This window comes from Sphaeramia orbicularis, chromosome 6, assembly GCF_902148855.1.
Source record: "Sphaeramia orbicularis chromosome 6, fSphaOr1.1, whole genome shotgun sequence".
NCBI lineage: Eukaryota > Metazoa > Chordata > Actinopteri > Kurtiformes > Apogonidae > Sphaeramia > Sphaeramia orbicularis.
Genome location: NC_043962.1, coordinates 5,420,514 through 5,437,025, shown reverse-complemented (window position 1 = coordinate 5,437,025; position 16,512 = coordinate 5,420,514). Strand labels below are relative to the sequence as shown.

Sequence of the window (16,512 nt, the reverse complement as noted above, 5' to 3'; positions counted from 1 at the left end):
CAATATTAAAAAAACTACTGTGTTCAAATAAGAATTGTGCTTCAACAATTTCACATCTGACAAATGCTAATGCAGATGCTGACCCTAGTTGGAGATGAATTTTGACTTGTCCAGTGTATTCTGACAGCTAATATTACCTGTTAACACTGACAGCTCACACTGCTATAATCTTACACTTTCATGTGAATCTTGAAAAACATTTTCCTCAGCTTCACCTGCTAACATAACAGTTACTGCTATGTTGTTCTACACATATATAAACCAGTCACGTGTTAATTTACATCCATATCTGTCCAGACCAAGTGAGGACCTCAGCTCCAAAATGCATCTTAAAGTGTAAAACTGCAGCCACTAGATGCTGTAAATAGAAGGCTTCGATGTCTGTCATGTAAGGTTTTAATGGACAGGTGTGACTGACAGCTCTATTACCTACTTAGTCTGACTTCAGGACCTTCTGCTTATTGTGCGAAACTTACTTGTTCCTGCAGATGTAGTCAATAAATTACACTATCAAGACCACAAAAGGACACATTATGTGAATGGATGATGAAGTTTACCAGTAAGCTGGTGTCTACCATTAGCTTAGCCTAGCTTAGCTTAGCATCATCCCCCTGCATGTCACCCTTTGTGCTCTTGCAACACCTCTTGTCCAAATATAGTCAATTCTGGCCCTTGTATCTGGTAATCAGCACTTTGAAGGAATTTCATTAAAGGTATTAAGAGTATTTTTTGGTAAAAGGGACATTCTCACAATATTGAAACAAGACTATATACAACTAGGAGACAGAGGAACTGTGACCGTAACCCACTGGTTTCAATTCTGTTGATCTGAAGCCAGTGATATGAGGCTTGGCTTATTGGGACCAGAAATGGCCATATGTGGACAAAAGGGGCGGGACTGTAGGAGCCCAAGGGGTCACAGGTAAGATAATGCTAAGTCCTAAATGGTATATTTCATCAAGTGGAACCTATGAACCACAACTACAGTGAAGCTGTCTGTAGGGAAAAATGTGTTTCATTAAATAAACCAAAAATCTCAAAGCATAGGCTATGTCATAACCTGATTATTGAGTGAGTATTTCTAGAGAGAACTTCAGTGTAAGTCTACATGAGCCAGGAGCCAACTGGAGCCAATCCCAGCAGCTGTCAGCTGTATTACAACTTTAAGATACTTCTACGTCAGTGTCATTTTGGAGCCAAGGTACTGACATGACTGAAGGGAATTCCTCACATTTCACCTACGACGACAACTTATTAGCACACAATATTAACTGTTCAATGTTTCTGCTTCATGATGGAAAAAAGAATTTACCAAATGGTCATGAACACTGATGGCCCTGAAGTAGCTACAGGAGATCTTCAACAAATTCTTTTGGACAACACAGGTAATGACATTATCCAGAAGGTCACTGTGTTAATGTTCCAGCTGTGGGCGACTGACCTCAGAGGTCAACAGCGCCGAGATGAAAGTGATACTTAAGCAGGGTCAGATGCAAAATGTCCTAAAAGATTGTGTGAAAGTATAGACGAGGTTTCCCTGATATTTAGGCTCTCCCTTTTGGCATTTCACCCCTTCACATTGGATCTATCAAATATCCATGTGTCAGTCAGACCGCTGTCCCCGAGGGGCTTGTGCTGGTGACTTATGGGAGTCACAGCCGGGGTAAATGTCTCCAGTCATTCTGGGGGATGAAAATGGATCAGTGTTGACCTGAGAATGACTGAATACACACACTGAGTCAGACAAAACTGTCTGCACCACAGAGCGCTGACAAATACAAAGCGATGCTCCACAACAAATCCAAACAAGTGTCTGGGTAAAGGAATGAAAAACGCTGGAATAAATTTGCTGAAATGTCATGGGGACAATGTAAAGAAACAAGGTCAAAAAGGGACACATTTCACAGAGAAAAGCTAGAAATAAGCCAACATGACCCATTAAGGTCAGTCAGATAAAGCCATTATTCTTGCATCATAATCTGAAATGTTATGTCTCAGGTCCAAGTGAATATTTGTGCCAAGACATTTTGTCGAGCTGTTCCTGGGATATCACGCTGTGAATGGGCACAAAAACCTGATTAAAGAGATGGGTGGATGCATCTAGGAAAACTAGCAGGGCAGCATCAAGGTTGCACTGTATGAAAGTCACAAAGCTGAATGCAGATGGGACATTCAGGTCTGGATTAGACTAATACTTAGCACTCTCTGTGATAAGATGAAGTAGCTGAAGGGCACCTTCATCCACCAGCTCATCCCCAGTGCCCATAACGTGGTGGCATTCATCCAGACACAACAGTCCTAAACTTAATCACAGGATGGAGGTGGAAACCAGTGTCTCCAGGAGCAGAGTCTTTGGGTGTTTGAATATTTGTTAAAGGCAAAGTTTAAAATGGATTCACCTTATTATGAGTTTAACCCTTAGGGACCCTTCAAAACATTTGTGTTCATTTTTCTTTTTTATACACGACTAATCCATTTCACACCTGCTGGGATCCTCCCACAAACAAAAAAACAAAACAAAAAAAAAAACGCAATAACATTTTCATATATCAACATTTTTCAGCTTTTTTCTTAAACCCTTTCAGCTCTGCTCAAAACTACCAATATCACTTTCATGATTTTAAAATCCTGCAAAATATTGAACTTTTGGAAGTTTTGCAAAAATTACACAGGAAAAAACCAGAAAAAATATTAATATACCATGATTTTACAGCAGTTTTTTTTAACATATATATTTTTGGCTTTAGGGTCCCCAGAGGACAGTAAATTAAACAGATGCACAATGGTTCATTTGAGGTATTGGTGGTTGCAGGCCCATCATTGAGTCTTTTTTTAGTTTTTATTTTAACAGTGCAGGATAAAATGTTATAAACTGGGGCTTAGATATACATACTTTGTTGGTTCTGGCTGGTGTCAGTGTGCAGGTACTTTAGTTGTGGTTCTTCTTTTTCATTACAGATACTGAATGGACTTTCCCAGGATAAACCAAGGTTAAAAAACAATCAAAGCAAACAACTTAAGCTTTTATGATAATAAAACGGTGGAACTTCCCTTTCAGGCTGGGTCTATGTACATTTGTGCCCTCTGGGACTGATGCAATCTCTTGTAATGAGATTTTCTTGTAAATACTGCTTCCTCTCCAATGTCTGTGAGTAAAGCACAAAGACAGAGACAACAAATAATATGTCGTCCTTACTTTCCATGAAAGATCTTCTCCACGTAAGCCTTCATGAACTGCCTCCTCTCCACGGTCTCGGCGTCAGCGTCCTCCCCACTGTGAGCGGACGAGGACGAAGACCGCCTCAGATCCCACATGTGAGAGGGCGGGTCCATGTCGTTCTCGCTGTCCGCTGATTCTGTAGCGTCGCTGTCGCCCTCTTCTTGGCCGTGGTGATGGTGGTGGTGGTGGTGGTGGGAGCTGGGCTTGGTTGGGGCCATGGGTTCGGGCAGTAACGGCTCATGGTGGACCCCAGGGGAAAAAATGTCTGAGTGTCCTTGGTGTTGGCCTCCGTCCACGCTGAGCGCTGCAGTCTCAGAGGGTACGTCAAAGTCTATCAGGTTGTCCACTGCTACTCCCTCCATGGTGCAAGATGACAGTGTTTAGTTAGATCTTCAACTGGATTCTTAGAACAAGGACATACAGATGGTCCCAGTGGAGGCTCTCAGAGGTTCAGGTGGGTTTTTGCAGACACACCCCTCCCTCTGGGGGTGTTGATGGTGGGTCGACTCACAACTGCAAATGCATCTGTAAACAGGTGGAGAACATGATAATAAGCACCTTTTGACAACTGATTCATAATGACTGATTGCGTTCGTCTACAAAGGATATTTACCAAGAGTGTTTCCAAACCTGCATTATTTATTTAGTGCAAAATTCCAGTTTTAAGGAATGTGCTAATGTTATAGTCATTATTTACCCTCCTCTTCATTACACACAATATATAAAATAACTAGTTAACTCAACAGTTTAAAGTCTTTAAAGACTCCTGATTAACTGTATGTTGGACTGAGATTGTGAGGGAAGACTCAAGGCTGCAGTGGCTCATTACTCACTTCAATAGTGCAAAGTAGTATTCAACTCATATAATAACCTCATACAGTAACTGACATGTCTACAAAGTGATACCATTCTTAAAAGATCCAGGAAAATATCAAATATGATTCTGATCCTTGTTGTATTAACCTACAGTATTTCTTGTTACAATGCATACTATATACATCAGCCGTCATATTGTAACACTAACAGGAGAAGTGTTAATAATAACTTTCACTGGGTTGGATATATTAGGCAGCAAGTGAACATTTAGTCGTCAAAGCCAATGTGATGGAAGCAGCAAAATAAGCAACATAAAAAACTGAGTGACTTTGCTAATGTCCATATTGTAACGGTGATGACTTTGTCAGAGCATTTCCACAACTGCAGGTTTTGTTGGGTGTTCCTGGTCTACAGCGATTAATATAGACCAAAAATGGACTAAGATAGAACATCCCAATATCAGGACAATTGAATCCCAGTGTGTTGACGATCTAGTTCATTTTGTTGACAATCACATTCTTTTGTTTACAGTTTTTTGTCAATTTTCTTGTATATTTTGGTCAGCTTTTGCTCACTTTTGGTTCATTTTTGTTCATTGTGTTGACTATTGAGTTTATTTTGTTGACTATTGTATTCTTGTACTGTTGTATTGTACTTCCAGGACTTCAGGGACCTGCAGCTAACGTCCTGGTCCAGATTCCACAGCACACTTCAGTGGTCTGGTGGAGTCTAGGCCTCGGGTCAGAGCTGTTTTTGCAGGAAAAATGGGGACCTACATAATATTAGACAGAGGGTAATAATGTTCTACTCCCATAGATGCTGGAGTGCTTGAAATCCAGTTCTTTGGATACTTTTGGTCGGTACTAAACACTTTACATTGGGAATGAACAACAAGATCTGGAGATGATCTGACCCATCATAATTTCTCCTTTGTCAAAGTTGCTCAGATCTTACTCTCGTCCATTTTGCTGTTTCTAACATAAACTTCGAGGTCTACATGTTGACTTGGTGCCTCATATATCCACCCACTGACGGGTCCCATTGGAATGAGAAAATCAATGTTAATACCACCTTGCCTTTCAGTGTCATCATCAAATTATTAAAACCTCTGACTTAAACATCTTCCTTGTGGCCCTAATACTCCACTGTACTTCAGAAACCTTGGAAAACCCTGTAAATGTAAGTTCTAAAAATTTCCAATGATAGTCTGTTCATAGAAAAGTTTACGTAAACACATGAATAAAGGACAGTGTATCACAGTTAATAATGTAGCCAGTGTATGACCTGAGTCAACAACAGCTTTGGGCATAAAAAAAAATAATACATTTTCCTTATAAAATGTAGTGAGGTGTGAAAATTCATGCGTTGTATTTCCTGTTGCTACCATCTCTAGACACTAAACCAGTTGAGCGGGCCAGGTTTTGTAATGTGCGCATAAGTGTGACATTAAAAATCACTTCCTGATGGGATGTCGATATATTCCTTCGGTTAGAGGTGTCAGACTGGAAACCAAACGCAGATTCAGTCATTTGTTCTAAGATTAGATCAGGTTTCATTTCTTCAAGAGGTGCGGAAAAAGAATGTCAGAGTTTAATTGCCTTGGTTAGTGAGAACAGGATGCTCTCAATGTCGTTTATAATACGCTTCATTGAGGATAAAAAAGAACCGTCCCCAGAGCAGCTCTCATTATGAAAGTTGTTCCTTTTGTCTGTAATTATTAACCTGTAATGGACAATCCAAGTTGATGATAGAGCTTCTACAAAGGTCCTTTTATAGAAGCAACAGGAAGTTCAAGTCATTGGTTGAAAAAAAAAAATCTTAAACTTCATGTCTTATCAGTATAAAGAATCCAAACCTGTCTGCCTGCGCTTCTGTCCATTTGTTGTGTAACTCACCCAGTCCTGAACTCAACCCTGAACTGAGTATAAATAAAAATGTCATTGCACAGTGTGATACTGCTGACTTCCACACAGGACTCTTTAGCTCCAACAGAGAAACAAACAGCAGCTGCCCGTTCACTACAGTCTCATTCTGTACAGTGTAAAGGTGACAAAAGTAAAAAACACTGCAGTAAAAGTAGAAATAATGACTGGGATATTGTAATAATGGTGGAAACAGTCAAGGTTCTGAAATGTTCTCAATGAGTCAAAATTAGGCCTTTGAAGGACATTTCTTGTGGATTTTTATACATAAGGTGGACTAAACATCACATCTTGCTAATATAATGTCACAACAGGTAAACCATTAAGACTTCAAAACTACAGACTGAAAATAATTTTGTTAACTTCACTCCAATGTGAAAATCAGGTTTCAGCATCAGCAGCAGAACTCCAGACCTAATCTTCCCTTCACGGTGGTTATGTCTTACTGTTTACATCTTGTTTTCACCTGAATGAATGATGATGTATAAATAACATGAATAATGTACGAATAACAAGGAAATAATCACAAAATCAGAGAATACAGTTGTGTTTTCCCCTTGTTAGATCTGTTACATCTCATTCTTTCGTTTATATTGTTTCCATTTGGTTTCCTATGGTAACTAGCGTTAGCATTAGCATACATTAGGAGCAGTGAGCTGTCATTGAGGGTGCTCAGGTATCAACTCTAGATCTTCATTAGCTTAAGTTGAATTAACTTATATGTACCTGTTTTTAACCCATAAAGACCCAACGCTACTTTTGTGTCAGTTACCAAATTAAATTTTCCCTAAATCTAACCTTTCTTAAGTGATTTATCACCCTTTATTACAATATTATTCTCTGTATTTTGCATTTTATCAATAGAAATCAGATATTTTCCTGTATTTAATTTACTGACCGTGAAAATGTTCATAAAAGCTCAGATTAAAGTTGAGGTTTATTATGTCAAGAACAGACAAAACTGCAGAAAAACTGACTTTTTCAGTAAAATCTATCATTAACTGAACATAAATCAAGCATTTCCATGTTCTGTCATTTATCCAACTCCATGGGTTTTATTGGTGAATCAATGTTTTGGAAGATGACAGTGTTTCCAGGGAAACTACGGAGCCTCTGAACGTCCAAATGGGTCATATCTGATGACCACGAAAAGATGAAGAACTGTATTTTACACCAGTTATTTACATGTATTGACAGGATTAGTGGATCAACAGGTATTAAACAGTTTAGATCAGTAGATGCTTTTGGTCAGTGATGGATGCGTGGGTCTTTATGGGTTAATGGTGGAGATAAACAATGCAGCGTGGAGTGAACATGTAAACTCAATACTGAAAGAGAGTTGAAGCTTCTCTGGAACCTTTTTGCTATGAGATGGAAGCGCTAACCACAACGCCACTGCACCGCCCATTTGTGTCTACTTTTGTCTTTTCTGCTGTCTTCATGTGTAAAATTCACCAGTGGATCCGCCACTTTACATTTTAGTCTCCTTAAATGTACGGATATTTACAGGACAGATATTTGTTTATCAGGTATTTTGTTACATCACACTTTTAGCACTGTGTGACTGTGCTAACCTGCTTTGAATCATCTATCACAGGCCACTATTTGTTTTTTTTATCTGAGCACATGGTTAGAACCAGGCTCTGAGCCCTCAGGCCTGTTTGGACTGCAGCTTTGAAGATGTGCTGGTTATATAATGCAGTACTTAGTGAGTAAGACCCAGGGTGACACATCCAGACAACACAGCCCAAGAGGAGAGATCATCACTCGCATATATACTCACAAACACCAGTAAAAACTAACATCGGCTCGTTCCAAGAAGAAACAAAACAGAAAAGTGAGCATACGGTGAACTAGGGCTGAACAGTACTGCCAAAAGCATGATCACAATATGACTTTCCATAATGCAGCTGGTACAAACTGAAACCTGAAGAAAGAAGATTTATTATTTATTTTTATAGCATCAACATGAGCCTATCATTGTTTAAAAACAATAACAGAAAAACAAGAAGAAGAAAAATATGTTCCCTGTTAAAGCGTTCAAGTATAGATTTCAGAGCTTATAAGGTGCACTTGAATGCACAGTGAAATTTCTGTTGTTGGTAACCATAGATGGATAGCATGTTCCTGACACGACACTGCATCGATATAACAGCTTTTCAAACCTCTTTCTTAGTCACTCAGAAGGTTTAACACATCCAAGCACTGAACACTATATAAAAATCAGTGAAATATCTGACTTTTTTGTAGTTGTGGGTATCTAGTCAGCACATTTAAAGATACTTTCATAATTGTGATCTAAAATGACAATGTAAGATAGAAGAGGATCTAAATGCATTCATTTTTCTTAGTACATTTCAGGTAGTTCATGTATGTTCATATTATTTACATTTTTTAAAAGATAGTTCGTAGATGTAAACATTTTCATCATCCAATTATCCTTTTTTTTACACTAAAACTAAGAGAAAAGTTTGGAGTTGCCATTATTTATAAGTTATGCTATCATTTTACTGGTTTGGCCCTCTTGAGATCATATTGGGCTGAATGTGACCCCTGCTCTAATGGGACTCCCGTGTTCTTGGAGCCACTCTAGGGAAGGGTGAGGGGGGGTATTCAGTTGATTGTAATCTGAAACTTCATCAGTAGATGTCAGTAAAAGCCACTCATCTTTAAGCAGCCAGGCAGGGCTCCGTGCTGCATTCAGGTGCCTCATGAGCCTCCTGTCGGCTTTTCATACATACAAGGAAAAAAAGGGAATGCTGAACTTGGCAAACCTCCGTCGACCGAGGGATCTCCTTCAGGTGATTCCACTTTTCAGGAGCAGCTCTCGTTATCGGTCTCCTTGACTGCTAATAATCAACCCTGAGGAAAGCCAGTATCAGCTGACCCATATTGAACAGTGTTCCCAGTGATAGTGGGAGTGTGAAATGTGGCCTGTCGAGCCTTTATCTGGAGGCCTGGGATGAGGATGAGGCCAGTGAGCAGCAGAGCTCCTCTTTCTGCAGTAATTCCCCGCTGAGGATGGATGGCGACAGCACAATCACCTGCCGGCCACTGACGCTATTTGGCCTGATTAATGTGTTCTGTCTTGCTGCCATGCCACGGTCACGGAAAACGCACATAAACACGCACTCAGATAAGCACAGACAACGCATAAGCACAAGAGCACAGAGGGACTCAGTAAATCAGCGTTGCTTCAGTCAGAATGCAGAGGCTGCAGTATTTCTGCTTCCATGAGCAGGACGGGGAGCCCCCACCAAACACCCCGCCCCCTCCTCACCTCACACCCCCACACGAACCCACAGTGACAGCTTACACACACACAGTCACTGGAGGTGTGGTAACACAGGGAGGCGTGTCCAGCCTAACGAGAAGACACTGAGAGCTTGAGTGATTTGCAGGAGATGGGTTTTTGTGCTCATCACAGGCCTCCTTCCCCGTCGTTCAGAGTGTGCTGCACTTCGCATGATTCACACATGAAAAGCCGGAGTAGTTACACAACGGGCCCCCGGCCTCTCCCACCCCCAGGAAATATTATTCAGCACACTCGTCTGCAAAAACATCAGTTGAGCAAGAAATGAGCGGGCTGCCGTTCCTCCCAGCGTTGGCAGCGTTTCACAGTTCATCTGTCTCTGTCGGACTACCTTGATGGGTTATATGCAGCAAATGCAAAGCAATAAATCAGCCTCTCCGCCATGTCAAATATCAGATTATTATGGCAGAGGTGGCAAAAGTACACACACACACACACACACACACACACACACACACACACTATACTCTACTAGAAGTACAGACGCTTGTGTACATTAAAGGCTGCGAAGTAGGGATCCAACTTCTTTACTGCAGTAAAAGTGAAAAAATCTGGGCTCTGACATGTCCCCAAAGTGGGTTTTTGTGTGCAAAGTTAAATGATGTTATATCTTTTACGTCCTATATTGTTTTTGCCATTGCATCTTTTATATTCTTTGTTACTTTTGTCTTCTCTTACAATATTAGGTGGTTTCCTTTTTATCTTTTATATTATGTAAATATGTTGATTATTTTCTGTTTAACCCCCCATTTCTGTCATGTTTCTTTGTTATTTGCTGATCATTATGTCTGCGTTACAGTTTACAACATGAATTCCTGTAAGACCGCTTCTATTTTGACTTATTTTTTAATCTATTGTCAGTTACTCTTACAGGTCATGCACTACTGATACTTTTTACACCCTCTGCTACAAAATAATCATATATATATCTATATTATTTTGCATAAATCTCTTAAACCACTTCAGCTCTGCTCAAAACAACCAAATGTTCAATCATTTTTAAGGATTTTAACCATTTAAATTCAAATTTGAAATTGTGATGCCTAGAGGTAGACCAATATATTGATTTTTTTCAATATAAGCCTTAATTTTTTTTTTTTTTGAAAGCTGATATTTGATCAGTAGTAAAAATGTTATAAGATATTTGATCAGGCACCTGTGTGGGCAGCACTTGAAATTCAATAAATGTTAAAAGAGTAGGCTAGCTGCTATGTGTACGTGCATTAATAATTTTATTTATATTGCTGTATAAAAATCTTAATTATCTGAGTGTTTCAATTGTATGTTACGGTCAATGTGCTTTAAAAAAATTTTAAAAATCGGTCTTAAATATTGGCCACAAAAATCAGCTGTAGATATCGTCCATCAGCTGACCAAATTTTTTAAAATCGGCATTGGCCTTAGAAAAATCCGTATTGGTCAACCTTTAGTATGCCACATGTTTTATTAAAAAAAAAAACACACACAAATATGAGATTTACAGATTTACTGATCATTATGTCTGTGTTACAGCTTATGACATGAACTTCTGCAGAATTTCTACAGAAATGGAGTAATTTTGTTACAGGTTCCAAACAGTAGGCACCACAAGAACAGTAACAACTAAAAACTCATCTTCATTTATACACTGATAACATTCTGATTAACATTCTGTGTTGATTATTTTCTGTGTAACCCTCATTTTCAGTGTTAGATTGTTTCCTCAACATCTTTTATACTGTTTTCCTTTTTTATTTAACCTTTATTTAACCAGGCAAGACAGATTAAGAAAAAAATCTTATTTACAGCATTGGCCTGGTAAAGGGCAGCATGTTTTGATGGAGAGGGAAATGGAAGCTAAAAAAAAAAACAAAAGGGCTTTTTTTATGGTGCTTCTTGCATCTTGTTATGTCTATTACATCATTTCCACCTTGTGGAATAAGAACTCTACTCAATTATACCATAAATCATAAAATCACAGACTATAGATGCATTTTCATCTCATTATGTCCTGTTACGTTTTTTCTCTTGAATGATTTTTGCCATTTTCATCTTGTTTCATTTTGGTGCCCAATACGCACTGGAGAATGCACCAAAGAATCATCATTTCTTTTCAGTGTTTTTATGTATTTAGGCTGGAATCCATCTTGTTGTTGTGAAAGAACACAGTGATGGAGAATAAAAATACAAGATAATTTTCCCCCTGTACAAAATAAACAGAATCTTGTTTCGAAAATGTAAAGAGTATGATATGATAGAGCAGATATTTCTGTTAAAATGGAGGAAGTAACAGTAAAAGTAAATACTAATAAGTAGAGGTCGATCGATATGGGTTTTTCTGAGGCCGATGCTGATTTTTTTCCAATTTGGTCAGCCGATGGCCGATATCTACAGCCGATTTTTGAGGCTGATATTTAAGGCCGATTTTGTTTTTAAAGCACATTGGACATTGAACACTTGAAACATTCAGATAATTGAGATTTTTATGCAGCAAAAGAAGTGAAATTATTAATACATGTACACATAGCACTCTTTTAACATTTACTGAAATTCAAGAGCTGCCCACACAAGTGCCTGATCAAATATCTTACAACAATTTTACTGCTGATAAAATAACGGCTTTCAAAAAAAAAAAAAAAATTAAGGCTGATGGCTAATATTTTTAAAAATCTATATATCGGCCTGATATATCAGTCTACCTTTACTAATAAGGTAAGTACAGATACATGAAAACAAGTACAGTAATAAAGGACTTGACCTCAGTTACGTCCCACCTCTGCCCATGGGCAAAGTGCTTTCAACGTCCCCTTCTTGGGACACTGCCCCGTTCTCTAAAGTGCTCTCTCAAAGCTCAGCCTGACCACAGCAGGAACCTAAACCCAACTTGGGACTTTCCTGACCCACAATCCTTTGGTTGCCCTGTGTAACTCGATGAGGGTAAACTGCTCAGTAGCCTCACTATTGTGTCTACTGGGATGTCTCAGTCACCAAAACAAAAGCAGCCTGTACATTCTTTTGATACAGTAGAAGAATATGTTCAAAGACCTGGAAACGAGACTGCTTCCTCTTTGAAGAGGAAGTTTTTCACATTCTGTACTGCACAAAGCACAGCAGTTGGCATCAGAAATTTGTGATTCTGATTTTTACTATGATAGTGTGACCCATTGGCAGCAAGTAGTAAGTGTGGGTGGGAATCACAAAGAAATTCACAATAATATTGTGACATTTCGCTCTTAATAAAGATGAGATCTCTATCACACTATTTCTATAAAAAGCAGGATTGTTTGAAGGCTTATGCAATGTCACGTCTATATTTTTCCCCCCATTATATTACGTTCCATTATGCAGCTCTTGTATTGATGATGGACTTTTAATGCTGTGTAAAGTCTCCATCCCATCCTAAAGATTATCAATGTGGTTCAGGTCTGGACTCTGTGGTCCTGAACCACTCTTTCACAATCCAGTCCTGATCAATCCTGGTGTTTTCATCTTGGAATATGAAGAAAAAATCCAGAGATGTTCATTCTGGGCCTTCAGTACATTCAGGTTCAGCTGAATTCAGTTACTCAGTTGCCAAACCTAGACCTGACCAACTGAATCAACCCCAAATCATAACACTGCCCCCACAGCCTTGTTCTGTAGGCACTAGGCATGATGGGTAATCACGTCCCATCACTATGGAACAGGATCAATCTGGACTCATCAGACCACATGAGCCTTTTTCCCAAACATTTTAATAACTGCAGCAATTATCCAGTGAAAGACTCCTATTTTCTGCCTTGTAATGTTGCCATGGCTTCATAAAACAAAATAGTGATCTTGTTGATATTAATCAAAAGCCAAGCATAAATATGTTTTGCTTCCAAACTCATGATCATGGTCTTCACATACTTGAGGTCAAATGAAATGAATGGGTCATGTGAGGGGGTGGGCAGGCTGTCAGAGGGTGAAGTGTTTCTACATTCAGGAATGTAGAGTTCTGGGTATCCTCAGCTCTCTGGAGGAGTGTTGACACAATGGAGCCAAATAGGACCGAACCATATCAGAAAAACGTGTTGTGTGTGTCAGCTGATTACAACTTGTAACAGGAGCCAAAATGACTTTTATCTACCACTAACACAGATATGCACAAACTCTGCTGCTCTCTGACAAAGTCATATTTTCACAATGCATCAGGGAAGTCACACTGCTCTCAAAGCCATGCAAATATAATCCTGCCAGTCCATCATAAATCCATATTGCACATTTGAGGGCTCTGTTTGGGTACACAGCAGTGGCACACCGCCAAGGAGAACCAGCTACACTGCACGACCCCACATCACATGCTGCAATAGGCTAGATTGTGTGACAAGCAAAAGTGGCTGATGGGAGATAAGTTATGTACAGAATCTGAGCTGAGGTAGGTCGATGAAATGGCTGAGAGGGCTGCACTCACACATGTAATCTGCTCACCACGCGCTGCCAGAGGTAGCAAAAGTACACACATTCTATACTCAAGTACAACAGGGAGCAAAAGTCCCAGGCTGGCACGAAGTCTAAAACCGGGGGGGGGGGTCAAAGTCGTTTTAGGTCAGGGGTAACAAACAGCCCAATATGACCTCAAGTGGGCTGGACCAGTTAAAAAATAACAGTGGAAAAAGTAAAAATCACATTATTTAAATGTTTACATCTACAAAGTATCCTTTAAAAATGTGAATAACATGAACAACCTGAAATTTCTTAAGGAAAATAAGTGTAATTTTAACAATATTATGCCTAGAGGAGGTGGCCAGGGTCAGGGAAGATAAATGGAAGAAGACGGAAGAAGATGGATGGATGGATGGATGGATGAACATATGGATGGATAGATAAATGTATGTATGTATGTATGTACCGGTATGTATGGATGGATAGATGGATGGATGGATGGATGGATGGATGGATGGATGGATGGATAAGCGCATGGATGGATGGATGAACATATGGATGGATGGATGGATAAGTGTATGATGGATGGATAAGCGTATGATGGATGGATAAGCGTATGATGGATGGATAAGTGTATGATGGATGGATGGATGGATGGATGGATAAGCGGATGGATGGATGGATGAACATATGGATGGATGGATGGATGGATGGATGGATGGATGGATGGATGGATGGATGGATAAGCGTATGATGGATGGATGAACATATGGATGGATGGGTGGATGGATGGATGGATGGACATATGGATGGATGGATAAGCGTATGATGGATGGATAAGTGTATGATGGATGGATGGATGGATGGACGGACGAACATATGGATATTTAGTTAGTTAGTTAGTTAGTTAGTTAGTTAGTTAATTTGTTAGTGCATATTAATGATCATCTACAGCAACTGCATCTGTAAATATGCCAGATTGTAGGAAGAATTTGTGTTAAAATTAAGGAATAAATAAAGTTTGTCAGAAAAATCATCCCTCAACAACAGATTCCTAAAACCTCCTATTCAGGTACATTAACAAAGTACTTACGCTTCTTGCCTACCTCACATACCTACTGATCAACGCTCAGTCTGGATGAGGTACGACAGCAAAACAGATACTGCACAGCGAGGTCACAGAGGTCATCTGAAGGACACTTAACCTAAGTAACTGGGTCACTAATAGAATCTGTTGCTTCATTCTTTCAGGACTGCCTATTGATGTTTTTTTTTCTGTACAGAATATCTACTGTAAACCTATCCCTGTTTGTGCAGCTCATGTTTAAAGTAAACTGCAGCCTTTCCTTTTTTTTTTTTTTTTTTTTTTTTTTTTTTTACCAGGCCTGAGAAAAACAAGGTGTCCAGGACGGGGACAGCCATAAACATCCTTACTGTACCAACTAAACAAACAGCAGAGCCAGCCTGAAATGAGCGATAGGTGCTATAAAATCTAAGAGGGGAAGTTCTCATCCATGTGCACTTCCAGATAACACCAAACACAGCCTGTCCACACCAAGCCACAGAACTGGAGCCTGACACATACTTTGTCAGGCTGACCTTTCTTTTCCTTTACTGGCAAATATGAGGCAGATGGTCTTTAAGGATGAAATGTGATGTGTTCTGCATGACGAGTTAGGCTACACGTTTCAACCTTGAGAGGGGTGTCTAGCTAAATTCATTATGCAATTATATGATTTTCCTCTAATTTTGTCATGTGTCGGCCTTAATGCATGCGCGGTTTTAGCGCGTATGGAAAAACGTCACACCAGGCACCATTGGAAAATGAGCTGTTTTAATGTTGAACTGTTTATTCTGAGCCTGACATAACTAATAGACTAAAACTTGACCACTATTTTAAACAAATATGTAGTTTTCTACAATTCGGCACAATTAGAACCACTATTAAAGCTTGGATTATTTTAGTAATACACATATATATTTTAGTAATGTTGACAGCGCAGCAGCATCTTTGGTTAGGAGATAAATTTACAAGCGACGCGTGTCTAAATGTTTACCTATGAGCATAATGGGAATGTTATATGTCATTTTATTTTTCAATACAAATAACTGTATTTAATAAACTTCAAAACCTACCTTAAACACTCCAGGTATCTAACGAGCTCTGGTTTACGCGGTCTGATAACACTTGAGAATGAGTTAACTCTGGAAAAGTTGAAGGTAAAGGTACTCAGATCCCACCAGCTCAGAGCAGATGGTGTCATTTAAAGGCCACTGGGAGCAGTGGGAGCAGTGGGAGCAGGTTGCGGCACTTGACAGCTGAGATCGGAAGCAGCGCAGAGTAAACACAACGATAGGCTGACGTTTCCTGGAAGCTGTCGTGGATTTGATAGAACGTGACTGTGGAGCCATTTTCAGGCACAGAGGGATACCCCACGTCAGTCATTAATTCCCCTACCAGTGGGTGAAGTCAGGTAAATACTAAACGCATGTCCTTTTTTGCTAACATGGCGGTTTCTACAAATCAAAACATCATCTAGAGAAGACAGTTAACCCTGCGCGTGAACCCCAAATGAACACAAATACAGTTTAATATTAGCATTTACAGGAAAACCTATCGAACTGTGTGAGTAAATACGTGTTGGAACAGAACCGGACTAACAGCTGGACATACCTGAGCGGTCCCGGGCTGCGGGGAAGGGGGGGTGGACGCTGATGCTCCTCACTCCGAGTTCTGCGTCGTTTGTTTCTGTTCGACACTGGAGGTCTGGAGGAAACACTGCGCAGGCGCAACACAGAGGAGATCACGACGCAGGGGGAACCCAATGACGTAGTCAGGCAGCACAGCCAATCAG

The 16,512-nt window shown here is 39.7% G+C and overlaps 1 protein-coding gene across 5 annotated transcripts in view; it reads right to left on the bottom strand.

The window, feature by feature from the left end:
* Window positions 1–16,422, bottom strand: part of kiaa0513 (KIAA0513 ortholog) — a 46,396-nt gene extending 29,974 nt beyond the window's left edge. For 4 of the 5 annotated variants that reach the window (XR_003935611.1, XR_003935612.1, XM_030136418.1 and 1 more), the window contains exons 1-2: window positions 16,332–16,422; window positions 3,197–3,745 (exon numbers count right to left, since the gene is read on the bottom strand). Coding sequence is in view for 3 of the 5 variants with exons in the window: in XM_030136418.1 (XP_029992278.1) it covers window positions 3,197–3,582 (386 nt within the window). In the remaining 2 variants the exon portion in view is untranslated. Of the gene's footprint in view, window positions 1–3,196; window positions 3,746–15,793; window positions 16,264–16,331 lie in introns of those variants that run through there. The other variant, XM_030136419.1, reaches the window with a different exon arrangement.
* Between the last annotated feature and the right edge of the window lie 90 nt (window positions 16,423–16,512).